The sequence below is a fragment of the Caenorhabditis elegans genome, chromosome IV (genome assembly GCF_000002985.6).
Source record: "Caenorhabditis elegans chromosome IV".
Lineage (NCBI taxonomy): Eukaryota > Metazoa > Nematoda > Chromadorea > Rhabditida > Rhabditidae > Caenorhabditis > Caenorhabditis elegans.
In genome coordinates this window covers 8781798-8798943 of record NC_003282.8, presented here as the reverse complement: position 1 = coordinate 8798943, position 17146 = coordinate 8781798, and the positions used below count along the sequence as shown (strand labels likewise).

The 17146-nt window shown below is 34.4% G+C and overlaps 6 protein-coding genes and 1 non-coding gene across 8 annotated transcripts; all 7 read left to right on the top strand.

The window, feature by feature from the left end:
- The first annotated feature begins 54 nt into the window (after window positions 1-54).
- 21ur-13190 lies at window positions 55-75 on the top strand. Its single transcript, NR_056328.1, has one exon.
- Window positions 76-588: 513 nt separating this feature from the next.
- Window positions 589-2063, top strand: clec-182 (C-type lectin domain-containing protein; the record flags this gene model as incomplete). Its single annotated transcript, NM_069119.2, has 4 exons — window positions 589-838; window positions 1173-1641; window positions 1703-1885; window positions 1958-2063. 4 exons carry the CDS (start codon window positions 589-591, stop codon window positions 2061-2063), a joined length of 1008 nt encoding a protein of 335 aa, NP_501520.2.
- Window positions 2064-6035: 3972 nt separating this feature from the next.
- C33D9.3 (C2H2-type domain-containing protein) lies at window positions 6036-8206 on the top strand. 2 transcript variants are annotated; one of them, NM_001027870.8, is made up of 5 exons: window positions 6036-6386; window positions 6502-6647; window positions 6901-7074; window positions 7126-7255; window positions 7318-8206. In NM_001027870.8, exons 1-5 carry the CDS (start codon window positions 6054-6056, stop codon window positions 7597-7599), a joined length of 1065 nt encoding a protein of 354 aa, NP_001023041.1. In that variant the 5' UTR covers window positions 6036-6053; the 3' UTR covers window positions 7600-8206. The 2 variants fall into 2 exon arrangements, with proteins under 2 accessions (NP_001023041.1, NP_001379394.1); NM_001392359.1 differs by having other exon boundaries at window positions 6042-6377; window positions 7318-8202.
- A 493-nt stretch (window positions 8207-8699) lies between these two features.
- sru-35 (Serpentine Receptor, class U) lies at window positions 8700-10495 on the top strand (the record flags this gene model as incomplete). Its single annotated transcript, NM_069117.1, has 6 exons — window positions 8700-8903; window positions 9522-9731; window positions 9791-9949; window positions 9997-10109; window positions 10160-10259; window positions 10310-10495. 6 exons carry the CDS (start codon window positions 8700-8702, stop codon window positions 10493-10495), a joined length of 972 nt encoding a protein of 323 aa, NP_501518.1.
- Window positions 10496-10795: 300 nt separating this feature from the next.
- On the top strand, window positions 10796-11950 carry C33D9.10 (Flagellar protein). Its single transcript, NM_001392358.1, has 2 exons — window positions 10796-11175; window positions 11236-11950. Exons 1-2 carry the CDS (start codon window positions 11057-11059, stop codon window positions 11468-11470), a joined length of 354 nt encoding a protein of 117 aa, NP_001379440.1. The 5' UTR covers window positions 10796-11056; the 3' UTR covers window positions 11471-11950.
- Window positions 11951-12191: 241 nt separating this feature from the next.
- On the top strand, window positions 12192-13448 carry C33D9.8 (Shootin-1). The gene is made up of 2 exons (NM_069116.5): window positions 12192-12867; window positions 12996-13448. The coding sequence occupies exons 1-2, from the start codon at window positions 12294-12296 to the stop codon at window positions 13178-13180; spliced, it is 759 nt and encodes a 252-aa protein (NP_501517.2). The 5' UTR covers window positions 12192-12293; the 3' UTR covers window positions 13181-13448.
- A 218-nt stretch (window positions 13449-13666) lies between these two features.
- C33D9.13 (uncharacterized protein) lies at window positions 13667-15674 on the top strand. Its single transcript, NM_001392357.1, has 3 exons — window positions 13667-13846; window positions 14086-14987; window positions 15299-15674. The coding sequence occupies exons 2-3, from the start codon at window positions 14090-14092 to the stop codon at window positions 15565-15567; spliced, it is 1167 nt and encodes a 388-aa protein (NP_001379501.1). The 5' UTR covers window positions 13667-13846; window positions 14086-14089; the 3' UTR covers window positions 15568-15674.
- The last annotated feature ends 1472 nt before the right edge of the window (window positions 15675-17146 follow it).

Genomic DNA, 17146 nt, shown 5'->3' with positions numbered 1-17146 from the left:
ATAGTTTTACAGTTTCAGCATTTTCTGATAGAATTTTTGAACTGACAATGTCATTGGATTGCAAATGTCATGAACCCTGTTTAAAGCCTTTTTGTTTTAAAACATTAAACATGGAATTTAAGCAAAAATACTCAAAAATTCTACCGTGCTCTCGGCTTTTCGTAAAAATAACTAACAACCAGTTCACATATTCACATACTTCTGATTCAAAATTTGACGAAAACATTTCTTTTTTTATTTTCAAAAGTAGCGTGTAATTTTTTGTTTTTTTGTAATTGATGATTTCACGTAATTTTTTTTATCAAGATCAACTCCTTATAAAATGATAATTTTCCCATTTAAATTCATAATTTATTAGCAAGCTGTTCGCAATAGAGAATCGATTGCGATTAGTTTAAGAGTAGAATTGAAACTATACACAGTTCAAAATGCAGTCAATGGTCAGTAATAAATATATTATCAAGCGGTAACTAGGCAAAGATCCTCTGTCTGAAACTTTCATATTTTGCTTTTCTTTACAAGAATTTTTGTTTTCAGCTTTTCTTGGTGCTCTTTTCACACATAGTAGCTCCTGCAGTTTCAGTCAGTATGACGTTTGAAAACTTTCAAAATATCTACGAAAAAACAATTGATCTGAGCTCGATTAAGACTTGTTGGATGTTTGATGGAACAATTCATGAAGCAGAGAAAGATTACCCGGATAGAGGATACACTTGCACGGTTAAGATTCCTGGATGGGTTGCGGACGAAAAAGAGGCAAAAGATTATTGCAATAGTAAATTACCGTTTTACATCACTGGACATCGACCAGGCGGAGCTTCAACTAGATGTACATTCCGTGCGTGTTCTTGTAATTTTTGCTTTAACATTTAGAACTGTTGCGCATCATGAAGTCAAATTCCAAAAAAAAAAGAAGTGAAGAAATGGGATTTTGTTTTGTAAGAGCTCATATTCTTGGTTAGAAACTAGGGCTAATAGGAAGTCGTCTAATTTTTTGGAAAAGACTCAAAATGTGAGAAACGATCGTTCTCTCGAGTCTTTACTTTTCTTTTTATTATGATGAGACTCGTTTCTCATTCAAGTGAGAACATTTTCCTCATTCACAGCCTTACAAAGTGAAAACTGATTAAATAATCAATACCCATTTCCATTTCAAAACCTTTCATCTTTAGTGGTTACGGTTGCATGTGAACCCGATTATTGGCAAATTCTCGGGAAATGCTACAAAGTGTATGATGGAAAGTTCACGTATAAAGAAGCTGAAGACACTTGTTCGAAGCAATCAGTCGGACCTGAATTGTCTCCAAAAGTAGCAAATTTCTTTGCGAGAAATATGCATCTGTTTCTAATGGAGATTGAAAACATCCGAAAAGCCTGGGTGTCAGTGCCAAATCTTGAAGATTATTACGAAAATGGGAAAGGCCACGCAGCTGTCTATGTACAAGATGCAGCGTACAGGCACGATGAACGTGTTGGTTCCATCATGATGTTTGATCAAAATTCGGAGCATCAAGTGATATGTGAGTACACTCCACCGATGACCATGGCTGAGATGTACTATTTGGCACATCGATACTCTGAAATTTATCCGATACATGTGTACAAACATGGTGCTATCATTCCAACGCAAAGTTATTACACGTGGGTTTTCTACATATTTCGAATTTGCTCCATCAAATTTCATAACGAAAGCCATATTCAGAATCACTCAATTGCAAGGAAAAGAAATGTACAATACTCAAGAACTGAAGGATGCATGTAAGGGAGTTGGAAACATTCTTAATGTGGAAAGTTTCCCCATCACGGCAATTGAGCAAGAGTTCGAGGATGTTAAGCCTTATTTGAAAGATCACCAATTTTCACTTGTGGATGCTTATAAAAATGAGTAAGAAATATATTGATTTGGTCTTCTTCTTTATTGAAAAAGTATTCAAATACTTAACTTTTTTACTTTCAGTGGTTGCTCGAGTGGAGACTATTTGACAGAGGGTAAACAAGTATATCTTGGTGGAACTGCAAAGACTGGGCACTGCGATGCTCACAGCTGCATTGTAAAATTTTAAGAATTGTATGAGACATGTGCACATATTTCCTTGATTATGTATCTGTCTATTTTCTACTTTTTAGCGTAGTATCCGCTGTTTAGTGTTTGTAAAATGAATATTTTAGGAATCCATAGTGGTATCAAAATATGGTGATTAAGAACTATTTAGTTTTTTCAGAAACTATAGAGACCCTACTAAAGTAAGGCTTATTACTAAAGTTCTAAAGTAAGACCTAGTAAGGCCTATTACAAGTTAATCATGGTTCTCTTATGCCCTTTCCCGCAAGCATCATCATCATCAGTGCCAGCAATTTGTTCCGTTGAGCATGAAGAGTACCGGTGACACACGCACACATTTCTCATCATCATCTTCATCCTTCTTTCCTTCTTCTTCTTTTTCTTCTAAGTTGTTCTTTTCTTCAGAATATATCTGGCTGCACAGACATGCACATGCACTCTTCCGACCAGCCAATAAATTCATTTTTCGACTCTCTCCTTTGATGCTCTTTCTGCTGCTTCTACTGCTGCTCCCTGCTCCCCTACTCACGGTGTTCTTTTATGAGAAGAAGAGGAAGAAGGGAGGCAAAGGATAAGGAACGAAGAAGAAAATAGAAGATGAAGAAGAACGAAACTGGAGAAGTGCATGGGAGAAATCGAGAGAATGTGAAGGTGGTATACTTTTTGGGTTTCGTGAAGATCGAGGAAGTTTCAATGATAGAAATCCATATCAGATCCAATTATGTAAATGTCTCAATCTCAAATCTGAAGGAAAAAGTAAATATGTTTTAATCCTAGTTATCATAATGTATGCCAATTTGGGCTCGTTGAGTTATTTCTGTATTATGGAAATACGGTATGGCTTCTAATGCTACTGGAGGTGCAACACTGAATCATGATAAATGTTTTCGGTGAATTTCATTGCTTCACTAACGGAAAACCGCAAAATTTTTAGAGCACAATAATGGAAAAATGAATGCACAACACAATTGTACGTACTATCGCGATATATCGGAATAACATCACTAAACGAGGTAAAACAAAATGAAGAACTTGGTGTTTCAAGTTTTGAGATCGGTAGTTGCTAATATTGGCTAATCAAAATTCTTTGGCAATTAGAAACAATTGTTTATTTTTTACACTTATATACCTTGTTTTCCACTAACATCATCACTTGCTATAGATTTCAATATTAATTTCCAAGTTAAAAGTTATCCATTTTGTGGGACTGAGCTTTCGGTATCCTGTTCTCATATCAAGCACCTGACTTATCGCATCCGGATATTCCTAACTTTTTGTTTTTGATATCCTTTCTAAACTGTGATAATCGGATGACACAGCGCCTCTAAACCACCAATAGCCCTTATCTCGGCGCCACACCGCTCTCGTTCGCACTAACCAATTTTCCTTATTACACACACGTCCCTGTCCCTTGTCCCCGCACACACACACGTATCGAATTCCTTATCATCATCATGTCTTTCCTTCTTCTTCCCATTCTTTTTCTTTTTTTTTTCGTTTCGAACATGTTGTTCTTCGTGGTCGACTTGTGAGGGGGGGGGGGGGGAGATTCTGCGCCTCTTCGTCTTCTATGCTGCTCAATTTTGCCCTCTCCTTCCCGCCCGCCTTCTCGTGACCACCCCGAGACAACGACGACAACGACGACGGAGCGAGAAGAAGAGGAGCGGCGTCCCGTCCCGTCCGTCCGTTTGATGTTCGCTCCTTTCTTTTCTCTAACTCCTCCATCTCATATCATTCACTTGTGTCTCTTGCCCCCGAGACACTAGTCGCTTCGCACTTTTTTTCGCTGCCTTCTCTATTTTCTTCTCGTCCTCACCCCGTCGTCGTTTTCTTCATGCCCGTCCCCGTCCCCCCGTCCCTCCCACATTGTTTCTAGTTGTTCGCCCTCTCTGTGCCTCGTGCTTCCTTCTGAAGACATCCAATTTGTCAAAAGGGGGCGTGTGTGTGTATATGTGTTGTGTAATAAGCATTACAAGAGTATTCTAAGGATCTGATGCCTAGGTTCAACTTCTTATAGGAGCAACTTCTCAAAGTATCTCAATCCAAAAAGGTTGCTCGGTTCTATAAGATTTTTAATCTTTTTTGAAAGTAATTGGTGTTCGGTCCCACTGAAACAAGTTAGAAGACTGTTAGAAGACACGATAAAGTGTACTGGAAAAACGGCTTTTCTGACTTCCCCGTTCTCACCTGAATTCTTCAAATAGGCACAAAAATATATATCAACTTGCGAAAACAGCAGGCAAAGCTCACCCTTTTCATGCCTTCGTGGAAGGCTTACTGTCACGTGTGTTCAAATTTACTTCCAAAATTTTGGTTTCCTGACTATTTTTGTAGCATTTTATTTTGATTTCATATCCACATATCTTAACTCACCACAGAGCAATATGACTCGAAATGCAACGAATTAGAAGTATATAATCTCTCTTAATCCGTACTTTTGCAGAACAATGTGTCATCTCCGCGTTCATTTTTTTTTCTGCTTACCACTACGGTAGTTTTTGAAGATCTATAGTTTTTGACTGGCTGTGATATATATTAAAATTCGAATTCCAATAAAATTAATTTTTCAAGAACGCTCTAGACGTGCTCATGTTTCTCAGTCTTCCCTTCTCCAACTTTCAACATTTTTTTCCGTTCTTCCGCATGAACTAGACTTGAGTGTGTGTGTGCCAGGAGGTGGCTACTGCACTTCTGCCTCAACGGCTCATCACAACAGATATCCCAAACATTTTTTGCATGCTTCTACACCTTCACAAATTTCATCAACTTGCTATTTTTAGTTCAGGTTCCGCGGAAATGAGAGTAATCGAGTTTCCAATAAGAAATCATAGTTCATGCAGATGTGCTTGAGTGTCTAGAATGTCTCGTGTCAAGTGAAATGCCATAATTTGCCAATCCCGAGAAAAAATATATTTTTGAACATAGACCGAACGAAAAGCATGATCTTCAACTTTTGAATTGTAAACAAATCGCTTGAGCCGCCGAGTCCGAACATCAGATTTTAAAACTTCATGCAACATTCCACATTAACACTATTTTTTGTTTGTTAGTCTTGTACCTCATTGCTCAACTTTCACTCTTATCTCGGTTATCTTTTGGTTTATAAAAATATTAATAACTGACAAAATTTCTGTTTTTTCTTTTTCTTTTTGATATTTGCAAAATGAACCTTCAATGGCAATTCACTGGTTTTTACCAATATGAAATTTACGGTATCTTCAGTTCATTTGGCTGTATTCAAAAAAGCACAGAACGATGTAAATCAAACTGTGCCTTATCAAAAGTGTCTAGCCCCAAAAATTATTAGGTCAACTAGTCAACACTTGCACTTTTCAAAGTGCATGAACTCCTACTTATCTTCATCTTTTTTCCGAATGGAAACCCTTGTCTATCTACAGTTCCAATAAAAAAGTTTCCGAATTCATTCATATCTCTGTTCGCTGTGTTCCGCCCGCCCAGTGAAAATAACCTTGAACCTGTCTCAATTCTCGAAAAAAAAAGACACTGGCTACTCACCACCGTCTGATTGATAAGTCCTCTGATAAGAACGTTATTTCGTTTTGTGATTCTGATTCCGAAATTCTTCTGCAGCAACCAAATTGCTGCTGCTGCCCACCCTTCACTATCATTTATCATTCCGCTCGCTTTGTCCATACACCGTTCCTTCTCTATCTTCTTCACTTTTTTTCATTTTTCTCGAACAATTTTCTGTCTGCATAGGTTTCGCGAACATCTTGATTTTATTGCATTTTGCATCATCATATTTCTTACTCTATAATTTGTCTGAATATCACAAAATCAGATCCACAACGGTTTCCCAACTATCTTTTTTGAAATCAAAAGTAATTCGTTTCCAAATCCTGGTATAAAATAAATAAATACGTGCAATAAATCCATGGATTAAATATTCGTTTCAAATTTTATAACAAATCTCTGATCTTTGATTACCCGTTGAGTTAAACTACTATTAAGTTTTCAGATGGTAGAAAATATGCCCATAGGGCTTATTGGTGACCTGATGAGGTCATTTTCATGGAATATGCCTACTCATATACCTCTCGAACCCCTATTGGAAACAGAAATCTTTCAACATCAACTCCGTCAGCAACTTCAACTTCTTGCCCAACACGCTCAACTTTCACTAATCACACCATCACCAACAGTATCCCCACCATCAGATACTTCATCACCTCCTAATGTAATTGGATGTCCTGAAACAACATCATTTTCATCAACATCCAGAAAATCAAAGTCATCAAAGTCAAGTCCATTGGCAAGTCCAACAAGACTTGTTGCTAGTGAACTAAACAGAAATGTGAGTAAGGTGAGCAAAACGAGCAAAAAAAGAGATTTCTTATTTCTTTACTGTATGTTTTTTAAATTTTTTTTATAATTGCTTAAATTAATTTAAAATGAAAATAAAAAACTTGTTCTTTCAGACTTATTCCGACTGTGAGAAGAAGCATTTCCTTGATGTAGCATATGAAAACAACTGGGGGACCACAGTAGCTGCGAATAAATTCACGAGGATCTGGGGAAAGGGACCGACAAGGCGAATGTTTTATTGGTGGAGAGAGCAGTTTAAGTAAGTATACGAAATTCAAATTGTACATCTAGGCGCGCAAAAGACAAGTGCCTGAAGGCAACCTACATCAATTGTTTTCTCAAAAAGAAAATAATCGCCGGGTACTTTTAACGCTAAACGCCACAAAAAATGCAGGGAGTGGCTTTCAAGCATAAGGAGCCGAGAAGACAATTTTGTATCAACTGGGAGCGCTTACAGAAATACAGAACTTACTATTAGAGCATAAAGTCAGTTTTTTATACTAAATTTTCAGGAAAGAACACGACCGCGAGCAGAAAACTCTGGAAGATCTTCGTGATCGTAAAACAGAAATAACTCTTGAATTTTCCAAGTTCAATCAAAATCCAGACCCTGCAGATTATGCGAAGACCTGCCTTCAACAAATCGCCGCCATTGATGCAGATATAGCTAATTTATTAGGGAAAAAGTGAGTTTCAACTTTCAAATGAGTATTTGCAATTAAAATTGAGTAATTCAGACAAAAGAATTGTTGCTCAATAACTGGAGAAGCATGTGTACATGGTGATGGACTACAGGAGGAAACCTCAATGGTTCGAAGATTCACAACTCCTTTTATTTGTGAATTTTGTCAAATGCCATTTCAAAAGGTGTGTTCGAAAACTGTTTCTCCTTACAAAACGTTTTTTGTATTTTTCAATTTTTATTTCAGGAAACAACATGTTACATACACCAAAAGTTATGCAAATCCCGATTTGTAAACGTGTCGACAACAGATACACCAATTCCAAAATCTTCAAAATCTTCACCTGGAAAATCAACACCAACATTTGCACTTCCATCGCCTCCTGTACCTTTGAAAAGCCCTGAACCTCAATATTGTCATCAGTCCATTGTTGCTCCAACAAGTGATTTGACAGAGCTCGCCGAGCAGTTAATTGCTCGTTTGGCAGCTTGTGCAGGCGGACTGCAACCTACAGTAATCTCAAATTGATTTCTTCACTTTTTTGATATGTTGAATAATGTTTTATTTTGTTCTTATGGTACGATTATTTTTCCGCTAGATACAATTTCAGTAGTTTTTAGTTATTTTGTCATTAGACCTTCCCGATGTATTTTATCTTACCTCTATTAGTTCCCCCGTGCATTCTGTCGGCAAAATGGTTGCAATTGGAAAACCAGTGAAAATAAGTTGTCATTTGTAATATTCTGTGTTGTTTTAGTGGATAATACGAGCCAGTGTCATGCTGTTATTTTGTTTTTATTTCAATTCCTTTCAACAAAATTCAATCAGAGCTCGTTTGCATCCTACATTTATCTTAGTAAAATATGTACTGCTTGCCCTTTCATAGTGCCATTCAGAAATCCGTCAGTTCCTTTGTCGGATTTCTGAAACGTTGCCGAAAACTTTGTAAACACTCCCCATACCATTCCTTTTATTCCACATTGCTCCCGCCCAATAACCCTTTCCAATACTCTTTCTCAGATTTCTCAAATACCATGTCCAAATGTTCTCTGCTACTTATTTGCTCTTTTTAATATCCTGAATTGACAACAAATTTATCGTTAATAAGAACAATAAATCAATTTTGTTTTTAAAAGGATTCTGTATAAATATCCACCAACATAACTTCACAAAGATACGAAACTGTATACACATTTATTACTCAAAATGTTTTTCTTTTTCTATGCATACTGTAGTTTGGAAGTTCCAGAAAAATTTCCATACTGTCGAGGCGTCCTGTAGGCGCCTCATTCCGGTTTCTCACTCGCCCTTGTCGCTTTTTGTGTCAAGATATTCGAATAAGCGTAAATTGTCACCGTATTTTTGTGATTTTACTCATTTTTCCATCTTCTAATTTCAGAGGCAGTTTCCAGGAGAACAACGTGAGAAGAGTGAAGAAAAGGTGGTTTGTTAATTTTAATATTTTGAAGCTTCAAAAGCACAAAAAAGCAAACCATTCTAATCCGGCAATTATATAATTCAAATAAAAACCAATTCGCGTCATGAAAAACCAATAAATCATTTTTTTTTGTGTTTTATTTTCCAAACCTTTGCTAGTTTCATATTTATAAATTTAATAAATAAAAATAATGCAAGGTTCAATTCATGGACTTCAAGAATACAAGAATTTCCATTATTATTTTACATTTTCAACTGTTATAGCTGCAATTCCGTTGTCTTATATGCCACCAACTATTTTTGTTATGTTTAAAATTGTTCTAACATATTGGAAATCGAAGAACGTTTCCATGGATCGACACATTTTTACTTTTATTTCAATAAACTTTTTCTGTGTAAGTTCTCTTTCGAAAATGAGCAGAATGCATTTGAAAAAAAAGTTGAAGAAGAATCCATGGAAAAAGAGAGTAAAATACACATTTTCGAAATTTAGTTTTCAAAAAAAATTGTTTTTTTTTCTTAATTTAATAGTTTTTAACCGTAAAAATTGTTTATTACATTTCTTAAGTGTCCAACAGAAATTAACTATATAATAATAATAATAATTTATTACGCTCGCTGGGAGACGTGAAGGAATACAGAATACAAAAGTTATCATTGTTCGCTTGAACTAGAATTGGTGCAGTCGGGCAATTGTTTCCATTCCATTAGAATGTTGTCCTTGTCCTTGCGTTGTCCTTGCGTAGACTCCCCCATAGTGGGCGAGCGATTCCCGAGTGAAAATAATCACGGAATGAAAATAATCACGGAATGAAAATAATCACGGAATGAAAATAATCACGGAATGAAAATAATCACGGAATGAAAATAATCACGGAATGAAAATAATCACGGAATGAATAAAAAAATATAAAATTAATATATAAAATTAATACCTTCGAAGGATTCCTAGGCGACCAAAAAACCAATGAAAATCAGTATTTAAGTCAACCTAATTAGTTTTTTATATTCAGAGCCTCTCATTTTTCTTTTCTGATTACTTCCGAATCACTCTTCCTGCTACTGGAATCTTCACTTCATGGTGTGCCTCAGTTCGTCCAAATCATTTTTTCAAACTAATTTTCATATCGACCTATATTTTCAACTACTGTATTCTGATGCTTCCATTCTACATATCACTCATAAGAGTTGTTATTCTATTGCGTCCTAGAGATTATGATATTGTTAGTTTAAATATTCCGATGAATTCAGTAGAATTACATTCCACTGTTCAACATTTCAGATTTGCCCCAAACTTATGTTTATACTGATTCCTTTGCTTATAATCATACCGTTAGGATGTACAGCATTTCTGATTCCTGCAGTGGGTTACTGTAGAATATTAAATTATCCTCTGAAGTTTGGAGCGATAGCTATATATTACTCAGGAGGGTGGCCTGGGGTACTGTTAATTAATTTCCAGGAAAAAATTTAAGCAAAAATTTCTAGTGGAGAAACTCTTACATTCACTTAATGATGTCGATTATAATGTGTTTTCTAACACTTTTATGTACAGCTCTAATGTTTTTCAAATTAAGGGCAACATCATTGAATAGCAATATGTAAGTTTTCAACATTTAGTCAATTCTAGCATTAATGAAGTATCTTTCAGATCCATGAAAACGAAGAAAAGCTCGTCAAAAGCTGAACGGTCTCTTACTATAACAATAATCGCTGCAATGATTCCATTTTCCAACAATACGGCTTGGGCGGTACCTTTTTTTCTGAGTTTGACGTTCAAGATTAGTTTTAAAACTTTCAGATTGTCTATCTCAGTTTTCCAAAATATGGAGACTATTTCACATTTACTCGACCAATTGGAAATGATATTGAGACCTGTGTCACGCCATGGATTTTATATTTAACTCATCCGATGTTCATGTCGGAAAAGAAAAACGCAAACTCCACGTCTACAATTTCTGTGATAAACGCACAGACACAGATTTGATTAGTTGCATATAACTTGGAAATTACTTGAATATAGAGTGCAAGTCAAAACTATTATTACTGTATTTCAATTATAAGTATTGCATTGTGTTACATTGTCAGCTGATGCCTCGTTGCCTTTAAATTTGCAAAGTCGTTTGAAGCACACGCCAAGTATTACTTTAAACACTTTAATTTTAATTGTATTGTTTGATACAGAAAATGTGCTCTGCTGAGAATCACCAGTTGTAAATAAAATTCGAATTGTCTCTCTTTTTCTTTCTCTCAATGAATATTATGTGGGTAGTTCATGTTGCAATCATCAGTTGTCAGACATCTCGTTATTCAAGATCTGATATATGTTTTAGAAACTTGGGGTTACTCAGCGTACGGTTTACAATAAAATGCTTTCTAGTTTTAGTTTTACATCTGCTCCATGAGACTTTTTTTTTGGAACGAGTTCGTGTGTTTTCAGAATATGTAAAAAATTGAGGTACGTTGAGATCTAGTTTACCATTAATCATCTTCATAATAGTTTTTCTGTCATTTATGTGTTGATTTTAATTTGGTCATCATTTTAGGTATGATTTCTCGAAATAAGGATTTAGTGGCACAATGGAAACAAAAGTTGATGCAGTTACAACAAGACAGCGAGCATGTTATCAACCAAATGGATTTGGAAAATCAAAATCACAAAAACAAGTAAATTTATCATTGTTTTTAAAAAATAGTTTTAAAATTTAAAAATTTAAAATTTTTTAGAATGAACGATTTATCACCAGATGAGAAGAAAGCTGAAATAAAGGAATATCGAGAGACGGATTTACGTTTGGAAAAACAATTAAAGAGCCCGATAAAGGAAACTAGATTGCTAAATCGTACAATGATGGCACGTGTAGAACAAATTGACAAAAATGAAGAAGCCAACGCAAAGAAATCATATTGGATTCAAAAATTGGCTAACCGAAAGATGCAAAAAAAACCAGGCTTCGAATAAATAAAATGTGAAACGTTATTAATGAAACTAGAATGATATCTTCTGGTAATGAAGATTAAAACTTTATCTCGATGTTTGTTTATCATATCAAAAATTAAATAATTTTCTCAGAACAGCTGAGCACAGAGGAATTACCTCTGTAAAATTTCAAAATCTCATACATATCTTCCGTACGTAAGGTCTATTTGACTACTTGTTTCTCCTCTCTTTTTGGAAATTTATTAATCTTTGTCATCTTTTTCATGTAATTTTCCGGTAATCATTTTTGTTGCAACTTTTTGCAGAACATTTCTAACTTTCTCACAGCTGGTTTCCTAAAGCTGAAACAGTGAAACAGTAAATTTTAGTAATTTGACAAGTAACTAGTTGTTACTTTCTATGGTTAGAATATTTTTGACGCGTGTTTCTGAAAATATCCAATATGGTATTTTATGGTTTTATTGATTTAAATAATAAATAATAAATAATTTATTTTATTAATAAATTTTTCACACGTTTGCCTTTTACCTTGCACACCTTTACCCTGTTTATTGGTAACTCAAATCTCAATAACCGTTGGCTCCCGATCACACCAATCTTTTGTTGAGAAAAGAGCCCAGTTGCTGTTGCGAAAGAGTTGGAGAAATAGTACACAAGATTAAGAGACTGTGAAGAGCAGAAAGATATGAAAAAGAGTAAGAGAGAGATAAGAAACGAAAGACAAATCGGTTTGTCAATTTATCTGACCGGAGATGTTGTATGAAGTTATTAATTTTTAATGTAATTGTTATCTCTCAACCTTATAGTTTTATTGTTCCAACAATTTTTATTTTCAGAATAAGATATGGAAGCAAGCGATGCTCATTCAACATCATCTGAAAGCCTTCAGAAAACTGATTCCACAATTTCAAATGATCAAATTTATATGCTAATCGATCAGAATAAAAAGAAGTATGAGAAGCTGAAAATCAAATACTCTGAATCATTAAACCAAATTACTGATAAAAATCAACTAATTCGAGATTGGACTCGAAAATATGATGAAATGGAACTTCGAAACATGGAAAATGAGAAAAAAGTGCAGCAACTGGAGCAATGCCTGAGCACTCATGATTATTGTCAAATGTTAGAGAAAAATATGGAAAGTCTCATGGAAGTTGTCAGAACACTTCGGAAAGATTTGGATCTATCAAAGCTTCAGAATGCCAAAGATAAACTTGAAATTTATGAAACACAAGAAGAAAATCAGAAACTTGAAGCCGAAGTAAATGCACTCAGAAAAGAGGTTTTGGAGTCAAAATTATCTGAGCAATCGGAGTTAAGTAAAGTAAATGAAACCCTAAATATGAAGGTCGAAAGTCTGAAAATTGAAGAAGGCGTTTCAGTGGGAAACTCAGATATTGTAAAACCCATAGAAGGTTTGTTAATTTTTAATTACACGCTTTTTAGTTATTTTTTTGGAATTAAGAAAACCGAATACATATGTATGTAGTTGAAATGTTTTTTTTTAATTTTAAAATAATGTTTCTTGTATAAAACATTTCAGATTCAATAGAAGCAAAAAATAAGCAGATAGAAAGACTCACAAATCAATTGGAAACTATTCAAAAAATTATTCAAATGGGAAGTTTAGAGAAGTCGAAAAATGATATTGATGGAGAATCGACGAGTTCAGCAAAAAGTGGAGTATCTGCACAATGGGATCGAATTAGTGATAATGATGCTTCATAGAATATTTTCATATTTTAAAATTTGAATTATCAATTTATTGCCAAATATGTCACGATCTTTCAATATTTTTGCAGTTCCTTGCCAAATAGTGTTCCAATTTTCTATAGTATTCTACTTATATTTTGCATGATCCTTATTGGTTAATTTTACGGAAGACATGTTAAATTTGTTTTAATTGTCACCATTCACTGGTTATATTTGAAGAAATAAATTCTTTGCGTGTGCTTTATAAAATAAATATCCTTTGAATAAATGTATATTTATTGTATGCTAGTATTCGATTATTCTTCAAGTTGCGATTTAAAAAAAAGGCAAACTCAAATTCTTCTTCACCCATATGTCAACACAAAGATATCATAATCTTACGTTCTCTTATGTTTGCACTCAGATTATCGATCTGTTACTATTCTCATGGTGAGACCTTCGCGAGTAAAGGGGTCCGCAGCAAGAGGCATTCCCGCATGCTATGCAGTGTGTGTCCACTTTTTATAAGGACGATGCATCGCTTTATTGATTGAGGGAATATGTTTACGTTTTCCTGAACAGTTTTCAAATAAATTCGGGATTCTTTTATTGAGCTTGAAATAGGGACTTTCATTTGTATACTTATTGTGAATCTGAAAGATGGAAAAAGTTGGAAATTGATCGTCGAAAAACCAATGAATGGTAAGATAGTTTTTTATTAATTTTTCCCAGTTTTCGCTTTTCAAAAAAGATTTCGCAATACGTACACAAACGAAGCATGCGTTTAGAAAATCAAATATAAAACAGGGAATTATTTCATCACCCTTTTATACAATGCGTCTACTCTTTCATCGAGACAAAAGTTTGTTATAGAATTTCTCATTTTAAAACGTCTTGTTTTATATTCTGACTTTTCCATGGATACCACTTTATTTTTTCAGTAAAATGGATCCTAGCAGTACAATGAACGAAGAGTTGACGGAGCTTCGAAGCCAAATGAATCTCATCATTGAATACAATGAAAAACAAGAAACTGTTTGGCAAGTCAAACTCAGTGAAGCTTCTGCTCAACTGAATGAAAAGGATTTGGTTATTGAAAAAATTACAAGAAAAATTGAACTTTTGCAAGAAAATAATGTGAAGAAAGATCAAAGAATCTATGAATTGGAGCAATGTTTTGAATCCGAGGATTACTGTAAAATTCTTCAAAAAGATACAAAAGAACTTGAAGAAGAACTGAAAAAATACAAAGATTTGGTAGAAAAAAAGAAAAAAGAGATATTTGCACTTGGGGATGCAGTGTCTGAAAAGGAAGCTTCGGATCGCAAGATGGAAAAAATGAAGAAATCGCTCGACGAAGCAAAATTTTCGGAGAATGAACATTTAAGAATAATTATATCCGATTTGCTTGATCAAAAAGACGAGTGGCAACCAAGGAATACACAAATAACACAAGTAACACAACTCAATCCAAAACTTATTTTCGGCGAGTCGGAGCAAACACTTATTGAGAAAGTAAAAAATAACTCAAAAGCTGTTGCATCCCTAAATGCCCAGTTGAAAAATGAACTCAGTTACACCAAAGCAGTCCATAAAAGGATTTTGAAAGATAAGGAACAATGCATTGAAGAACTTGAAAACCGAATAATGAAATTGGAAACATTGAAAGAAACTGAAACTTTTGAGGAGAAACGAGAAATCAACAAATCTGCAACTAATGAACTAACTGACATGGAAATTTCTAAATTTTCGAAGATCATTGCAACGGGAAAAAATGCAAGAAAATGGAATGAAATGAAAGTTCAATTTGAAAGAATCGACAATATTGTAAATGGATTGGAAGGTTAGTTTTGTTTTGAATACTGCAAACTTTAAATATCCGGGAAGATTTAAAAATGCCTATCTTGATATTTATGTAAACTCATTTATATTGCTTTTTAACGTTCTCTAATCAGTCTCGGAGCTCAGAGTTTGTCAGGATTAAGAGTTTATGCAAAAATACTCCATGAAACAAATTCCAAATTATAAAATTACGAATATTTTTCAAGCAAAAATTCAATCAAGCATGTACACAGGCAGGTATATGTTAAATGAGATTCTCTTTTATAAAATTTTAAGTGAAACGCAAACTCCTTTAACAAAATATAATTTCAGCGCGTTATCAATCGATGTCTGAAAAAGTGAATGAAGAAATTAGCGATGAAACTATCGCTCGACTTTCAAGCTTAATTGAAGAAAAGGAAACACAAGCTCATAATCTTAGCATGACATTACAAGCGTTGAAAGACATTGGAATTGAACCAGAAGAAAATATTCAAGATGAAGGGAAGAATGATAATGTGGTAGCAGAGAAAGTGCTTAGCTCATCGGATTCCACTGATTCGCAAGGATGGGAAAAAGTCAATGAAGGCTCAGATTTTTAATTCTGTTATTTTCTGCATATATACCAATTGTCTGACATGAACTCACATACTACCTCCACGCATTATCTACATATTTTCATGTTTTAATAAATAATATGATTCTGAATTAGTCGTCAAGCATTTTAAGAAAGATTAGAAATATTCATTTAAAAATTTAAAATGTTTTTCCTACGAGGAAACAGAAAAAAAAATAAATTGTTCGGGTTCGTTTCGTTATTATCTACTTTGCGTTTTAACCTCCCTGGATTTCGAAAAACTCGTTGTCCTGTTATCTCATAACACAGAAAATTATTGAACAAAATAAAATTCTAAAACCAGATACCTGCCCGGATGTCCATGTCTGGTTTACCAACCCAAATGTTTATAAAAGCATCGCAATTTTTCAAAAGAAAGAACAGACCCGAGTCTGTTACAGACAATGGTTTTTTTGACTTCTGTAGAATTTAAAGAAAGGAAGAAAAATTCGAAAAGCCTTTTAATATGTGAATTGAACATTTGGTAGTAAGTTTATACTACGTATTTGCTCTATCAGTCGTTTAGCAAAATTCTTAACTTACCAACTTGTTTTTTTTTGATTATAAAAAACATTATCAGCTAACAAAATATTTTATCCTCTTTTTCGATTGTTTTTTATTTTTTTGCTGAAGTATTTTATTTTTTTATTCTGAAATAGGAATGGTCTACCACATTTTATTCAGCTCCTTAAATCAGACAAAATTCAAGAATTTATTATATACTTCTGTCCGGTGTTCAGATGTAATCCAACTTTCTACTAATTTTTTGACCTATAAAGCATTTCCCAGTCTATTCTCGGCCCAGCTGTTCACGCTTTCTCGATGTCCAATTTATGCATACGTCATTCTCTGCGTATCTCACACTTTCTCAATGGGTCATTTTCTCTCAGTGTCCTCCTGCCGGGAGGTCTTTTCTCCCGTCTATGCAGGAAAGCGAGGCAACACAACAATGGGTGTACAGTGTTGGTCTGAAGCCCGCTCAGCTGATGTTGCATTTGCGTGAGAGACGAGAGAATGCGATGGATGTCAGAGATTCAGGCAGTCAGAGAAATGGAGGTCAGAGAAAAGACGCTACTTGCCATCGCGCATATGAGCGTAGTACGCGAGCGTGTTTCTCTCGCACTTCTCCATCAATTTGAGATTCGCATGTTTTTTGTTTGTTTGTGTTGTCGTTTCGAAACACATTTAAATACTCTTTTATTTCATGAATAACTGTACCAAATAGATTAACACATCAAACCCTGGAAATGAACTCATTTTTTTATTATTACTATTGTTCTTGTTGTTGTTTGTTATTTTTACTTTCTTGAAGATCTCAAGTTTTTGCATTCTCATTTCGAGCCAAGAAATCTCATATCTCAAAACTCTCATTTTTCAGTCAACATTTTCGAATTTATTTTGAGGAATTATATCTATTATAATATTGTTGTTTTTGTTGTTTTTCTGATAAGTATTATCACCTCATTTTACATTTCAATTCAAAAACTTTCCATGTTTCAATAGTCATTGGTCAATATAATTTCAAATTCGAAAACTTTCGAATGTACTTTTTGTGTTGTTTATTG

What these genes read in the sequence shown, in the direction of transcription:
- C33D9.13 (NM_001392357.1), top strand. Translation starts at nt 14,090, where the DNA reads ATGGATCCTAGCAGTACAATGAACGAAGAGTTGACGGAGCTTCGAAGC. An exon ending in TATTGTAAATGGATTGGAAG is followed by an intron (nt 14,988 to 15,298) that starts GTTAGTTTTGTT and finishes ATATAATTTCAG; the next exon opens with CGCGTTATCAATCGATGTCT.
- C33D9.10 (NM_001392358.1), top strand. Translation starts at nt 11,057, where the DNA reads ATGATTTCTCGAAATAAGGATTTAGTGGCACAATGGAAACAAAAGTTG. An exon ending in AATCAAAATCACAAAAACAA is followed by an intron (nt 11,176 to 11,235) that starts GTAAATTTATCA and finishes AAAATTTTTTAG; the next exon opens with AATGAACGATTTATCACCAG.
- C33D9.8 (NM_069116.5), top strand. Translation starts at nt 12,294, where the DNA reads ATGGAAGCAAGCGATGCTCATTCAACATCATCTGAAAGCCTTCAGAAA. An exon ending in TATTGTAAAACCCATAGAAG is followed by an intron (nt 12,868 to 12,995) that starts GTTTGTTAATTT and finishes AAAACATTTCAG; the next exon opens with ATTCAATAGAAGCAAAAAAT.
- C33D9.3 (NM_001027870.8), top strand. Translation starts at nt 6,054, where the DNA reads ATGCCCATAGGGCTTATTGGTGACCTGATGAGGTCATTTTCATGGAAT. An exon ending in TGGTGGAGAGAGCAGTTTAA is followed by an intron (nt 6,648 to 6,900) that starts GTAAGTATACGA and finishes CTAAATTTTCAG; the next exon opens with GAAAGAACACGACCGCGAGC. An exon ending in GCTAATTTATTAGGGAAAAA is followed by an intron (nt 7,075 to 7,125) that starts GTGAGTTTCAAC and finishes TGAGTAATTCAG; the next exon opens with ACAAAAGAATTGTTGCTCAA.